The sequence below is a fragment of the Quercus suber genome, unplaced genomic scaffold (assembly GCF_002906115.3).
Source record: "Quercus suber isolate HL8 unplaced genomic scaffold, Cork oak 2.0 scaffold_1028, whole genome shotgun sequence".
NCBI classification, from domain to species: domain Eukaryota; kingdom Viridiplantae; phylum Streptophyta; class Magnoliopsida; order Fagales; family Fagaceae; genus Quercus; species Quercus suber.
The window spans coordinates 1-6,066 of record NW_027070439.1 but is presented as its reverse complement, the minus strand read 5'-3'; the positions used below and the strand labels follow the sequence as shown (position 1 = coordinate 6,066).

General features: G+C 32.0%; 1 protein-coding gene across 2 annotated transcripts; it reads right to left on the bottom strand.

Moving 5' to 3' along the window:
* Positions 1-1,368: 1,368 nt before the first annotated feature.
* On the bottom strand, positions 1,369-4,869 carry LOC112007213 (glutathione S-transferase T3). Of its 2 annotated transcripts, XM_065768957.1 has the most exons (3): positions 4,539-4,845; positions 3,871-4,243; positions 3,051-3,782 (listed from the first exon to the last, which is right to left on the bottom strand). In XM_065768957.1, the coding sequence occupies exons 2-3, from the start codon at positions 4,210-4,212 to the stop codon at positions 3,495-3,497; spliced, it is 630 nt and encodes a 209-aa protein (XP_065625029.1). In that variant the 5' UTR covers positions 4,213-4,243; positions 4,539-4,845; the 3' UTR covers positions 3,051-3,494. The 2 variants fall into 2 exon arrangements, with proteins under 2 accessions (XP_023895290.2, XP_065625029.1); XM_024039522.2 differs by lacking the exons at positions 3,051-3,782; positions 3,871-4,243 and adding an exon at positions 1,369-2,760 and having other exon boundaries at positions 4,539-4,869.
* Positions 4,870-6,066: the final 1,197 nt, after the last annotated feature.

Genomic DNA, 6,066 nt, shown 5'->3' with positions numbered 1-6,066 from the left:
AACTAATGTTGATGTTGTCGTGGTGGTAAGAGATCGGAGAAGGGAGTTGGTATTTGCTAGTTCTATGAAAGTGAACACTACCCTCCCTCTCTAGGTCGAAGCAGAGGCCATTAAATGGGCCCTCTCCTTAGCTCCTACCATGGGTAATGAGTTCATCATAGTGGAGTCAGACTCCCAATCTTGTGTACAGCTTCTTAATGATTTGGCTGAGCGCACCCCTCCCCCTCTCCTCCCCCCCCAATTGGAGGATCAGGTCCTTGTGCTCTGATTTAAGGAATCTTTTGATTGTTTTTGATAAGTTTTTGTGAATTGGGCACCTACGATTTGTAATATAGCAACCCACTCTTTAGCAAAATGGTCTCTAGCCTATAATTTTTTTAGCATTTTTGATCTTGGTAATAGCCTTACTTGTTTCTCTTCCATTATTTTTGAGGAGTCTAGCAAGGCCTTGTAGTTGTCTTTTCTCTTAATAAAGTTGTGTTGTCAAAAAAAAAAAAAAAAAAAAAAAAAAAGTGTTGTACAACTATCTCAACCTTTTCAACTTGTGGCTATCAATTTTTTTACATTTCAAGTATATGAGTTAAAATAATAATACCTACAACTATGGGATATATAACCTTGTTGTGAGTGTGTTATAATTTAAGGAAAAAGTTAACGAATGCTCTAAAAGTATTGGTTTATAAGATATTTATAGAATTTTTTTAATTGGAGAAAAATGATTTTTTTATATAGTTTTTTATATTTTCCCAAAAAGTTGTATTAATAACTACCTTAAATAGTCAATTAACAAATGTCTTAAGAGTACCCATTAACTAAACCCATAATTTAGTTATATAAATAGTGTTATTAACTATACCTTTTATATATTTATACTTGATTTTAAGATGAAGATAACAAATTGCTTAATTGTTTGGTTTTACCTCACTTTTGTAAATAATAGTTTATACTTTTTTTACAGAAGAAAGCTATAAACTTCATTAAAAAACATAAGCCAAATCGGTTTGAATTACAGAAAATTTTTATTTTATTAACAATATAATGAGATTTTAAAATCTAACATTCAAGTTTCAAAATATGAATACTTTATGATGATTACAATATTCAATTAAAACATATTTTATGAGAAAAATGTTAATTATTTGAAAGTTACTGCCTAATCTTCTGTCCCTAATACTAAAACAGTATAACTTTTAATTCTAAACCTTCTAGAAAATTTCAAAAATGTTAATCTAAACAAATTGGTACAGCTTAGAATATAATCCTGGATTGCAACGACCAATATGGGAATATCCCATTAATCAACGTGATGAAACCTGTTGAGCATTTTTCAAAGCTGTCAAAACTGTAAAATATAATTATAGATGCAAATAAATATCAACCTGACAAATTTAAGTTCTTTCAGTTTACTTAAATTACCAATGTAGTCCATAAAAACTCATACATTACTCATCAAATTAACCCCCAAAAAAAAAAAAAAATTCACATACAAAATTCATGCTCAAGGTCCTACAACTCGTCTTGCAATTGCCATAAATGTTCGACGAGGTCTAATTGGAGTTGAGAATGAACTTCTTGGTCTCCAATGCATTGATGCACTTGAATGAACTCCATAAATTCGTTTGTTTGCTCACGTGACACTTGTGTATGACAATTTTCATCAATTTGTTCATAATCGAAATCTACCATTTCATTTTCATCTCGCTCATCCTCAATAATCATGTTATGCAGAATTATGCATGCTTTCATAATGTCTTGGAGCATTTCAAGATGAAAAAAACGTGTAGGTCCACGTACAATTGCGAATCGTGTTTGAAGCACTTCAAATGCCCGTTCTACATCCTTTCTATGTGTCTCCTGAGCTTCTACAAATAATTTTTCCTTTTGTCCTAATGGAGCTGGGATTGTTTTCACAAATGTAGACCACTTTGGATATATATCATTAACAAGGTAGTATCCTATTGTGTAGTCATTACCGTTGATTGAGTAATTAACTGCAGGAGCATGTCCTTCTGCGAGCTTGGAAAAGATACGAGACCGCTCTATCCCATTAATGTCATTATTTGAACTAGGTAATCCAAAAAATGCATGCCATATCCAAAGATCATATGATGCCACTGCTTCCAAAATAATAGTTGGCTCACAAACATGATCACAATACATACCTTTCCATGCAGTCGGACAATTTTTCCATTTCCAATGCATGCAATCAATGCTTCCCAACATCCCTGGAAATCCACAACTTTGGCCATGGGCTAACAATCTAGCAATATCTTTGTTGTTTGGCGACCTCAAGTATTCTTCCGAGAAGATATCAAGTATTGCTGCAACAAACTTTTTCAAACATTGTATTGCAGTGCTTTCTCCAATCCTCACATATTCATCCATAAAATCAGTCGTTACTCCATAAACAAGCATCCTAAGTGCAGCAGTCATCTTTTGAAGAGAAGATAAACCAAGCCTTTTGGCATTATCTCTTTTTTGGATAAAGTAAGGTTCATGAGCTTCTACTTTAGATAGAATATAGAGAAAAAGAGAACAACTCATTCGGAATCTCCTTCGAAATAAATTGGAAGGATATACTGGTGATTCGGCAAAGTAGTCGAGATAAAGCCTTTCATTACCTGCCAAATGATTACGTCTAATAAACCGACGACGCTTACGTTGTGATGTTGAACCCATAAAAACTCGTTTAATTATTTCATCCTCGTCTGAGTCATCAAGAAGTAATTTGCGAAAAAGAGAGCGACCCATAGAGACAACCTTCAAGAAGACAACATTAGAAAGCAATTATCATTATAAATGCAATAAACATAAGCAACACAGATTCTACAGTTTTTGTCAAGGGGGTAAAGAAACTAGTTAGCGTATGAAATATAATATAATCTATATGCTAATGCTTCTACAAGTCTTATAAAATAGGAAGACGAAAAGGTATGTATTCTTAGGAAGACACAAACTCAAAAGCAAATATGTTTCTTACAGCAAATGAAATGTTCCTTATGTGGAAGACATAAGCAAACACAGATACTATAGTAATATGATATCAAATATAAAAAATACATAACATTTTATTCAGCTAAGATGTTATGATTACATAAATAGCATGACAGAAAATACAAAGGAATCACATAAGAGTCAAAACCTTTTACTAAAATCACAAAATACAAATCAATGCCTAAAATAAGGTCACAAAATACAAATCAATGCCTAAAATAAGCTTGGTTGGAACAGGACATCATCTCAACCCAACTATTTACTCAAAGTTCGTCTTGCAAGGATTTCCTTTTGGAGTTCATGATAAAAAAGTTTTTGTGGTTCCGACATGCCACTTGTATCCATCATCATAATTCTTTCATCCTCTTTAATTTTTTCAATACGAAGCCTTTCCTTTTCAATATTAATTCTTTCATTCTCCCTCAACTCTTCCAAGCGAACATTTTCCGCTTTGATACGAAGAACCTCTTTTTCTTGTGCGCATGATTCTTCAAGAAATTTCATTTTCTTTCAAAATATTCTGCAACAACTTTCTCACTACCTTTTCTCTTTCGATTGGCCTTTTCATATTTCCTAACTATTGGTCTCTCAAAATCCATAGTGTCATCAAGCAAGACATCCTTCTCCTTGGCTTGATCTATTGAATCTGAAGTCTGAGGTAATTCTTTTCTCGAATTTTCCTTAGGCTTATTAAGTGCCCACTTTGGTAAATTCTTCAACAGGAGCCAACAATGTTCGAATTGAAAATTGTACTTGTATGTTTCTTTAAACAAGTTCTTTGCGTCAATCTAAAACAAATTAAAGAAACAGAACATAATTAGTATTTCAAAATATTAGCAAATGGATATTTTGACACCATTGCAATATAATTTATACCTTCATTTGCTCAATCATACTCGTACCACTTTGATTCTTTGCTTCAACTTTAGCAAAGACCTCACAAAATTTATATGTCTCCCTATTAATCACTCCCCATCGGCTTTTTAGGGAGACAACACTACGCGTAGAATCAGTCTTGTGGTCGCGGAAGTATTTCGCTATTTTTGTATAAAATGTTCCTTTGCTTTGCTCATTACCATGCTCGAAATCCACGCTAATATTAAGCCACGCTGATACAAGTAGCTTATCTTCCTCTACACTAAAGTTGCCACCCCGACCCCATTTTGTTGTCTTAGGAGTGACAATTTCAGCTTCAGATGGAGAATCTTGGACAGACATGATGAGATACACCAAATAATTGCGCTATAATCTGGAAATATCTATAAAAATATAATCTCTTCTCTTTTTCTTTTTTTTTCTTTTTTTTTTTGCTGAATCTAAAAATATACATTAAAAAAAAACCCAGCAAGCAACCATATACACATAACAGTATCAATCAAAAAAAAAAAAAATCAGCAGCTGCTTTTTTTTTTTTTTTTTTAATCTTTCTTTAAACAAGAAAATCTTAAAAAAAAGAAATAGAAAAGAGAAAAGAATATAAATTGGGGATGTTAGTTATTCTTCACAATGTTCAACTGAAACGAAAAAGGACATAGATAACTTACCGGAATAGGCTAGAAACCTTCGAATCTGTAGCAACTAGCAAATCGATGGAAGCAGAGATGGGCCTTAACGGTTGAATCAGCGAAACCCTAACCCAAAGCAAGAAACCCGCAAAAAGCTTCGGTTCTCAGATGAGAACAGAGAAGAGAGAAAGGAGAAAATAGAAAAACGAAGCAATAGAGCTTGAAGAAGAACAATGACAATAGAGCTTCGGTAGAGCAATGGAGCCTTCTTTGAGAAAATGTGTCGAGAGAGAGAGAGAGAGAGAGCTTCGGTCTGTCGAGAAGAAGCGCAGAGAAAGCTTTTTTCTTTCAGAATGATTGTTTTAATACTGAGAAAAAGAATTGAGAGAACATTGCATTAGGGTTTAATTAAATCTTAGCCGTATATTTTATTGTTTCAATCCTGAACGTTTATTTTTAATAAGTAAAATGGTGGGATAAAATTTTATTTTGGTACCTAAATTTTAATAAAAGTTCATTTTTTGTTTCTAAATTTAACAAGTGGGTTCTAAAAAAAAAATTAACAAGGTTTTTTTTTTTTTTTTTTTCATTTATAAACTTTGTAAAGAATGTTTTTTAATAGTTTAGAGACAAAAATAGAGATGAAAAAAGAATTTTTTTTTCAATAGTTTAGGGATAAAAACAAATTTTTGTTAATTTTTTAATTCTTTTTTAAGGTTAGATCTGATATAGGTATTTTAGAAATGAGAAGCTAGGTCTTGTGTAAGAATTGGGTTATTTTATTTAATTTTATTTTATTTTATTTTTCCTATTTTGGGTTAATTTGTGTGGGCATTTCAGCTTAATTTGGTTTGGGTATTTTGGTTATATGTTTGCTAACTTCCTGTGATGATTTGGGGACAAAAGTCCAAGGACTGAAATTATGCTAGGCATACAGAAATATTGACCATTTGAAACTTTTTTTCATGCATGATTAATCATTTTGTAATGTCATTTTTCCCCTAGGGTGATAATTATGCATAGGAGGGTTGAGTTTGCCTACTCTAGCTGGTGTGTTTGCGCTATGATTGTGATATGTAGTGCGGAGTCTTTGGGGCTCCTGTTGTATATCTATTTTATTTTGAATAAAATTCTTGTATTATAAAAAATAAAATAAAAAATTTATTGACTCATGGGCTAGTATCATAAAGATTTTGGGCTAGTATCAATTATCTTTGTAATTAATAGAGAGATGATGAACTCCACTAGGTTTTTATTTATTTATTAAGCATTAGTTGGTGCAGCTTTGCACTACCTTTTTTTTAAAACAAATATAGCATATATTGATGGAATTTGAATATGGATTTTAAAAGTTATCTAAAGGTGTTTGAAACAAATACATTAAACAAATATTAGTTTTTCCTTTGGCATCAAAGTTCAAACTTCAAAGAATGGGAATAGAGAAGTTTTAGTAAAGAATTTATTTTATCTTCGGATAGTTTCCATCCCTTTATATTGCTGAAAAACTTGTTCTCTCTCTTATTTGGTTTGTAGGTTGTAATGCTAAACTTCTCTCATCGTAGTACTT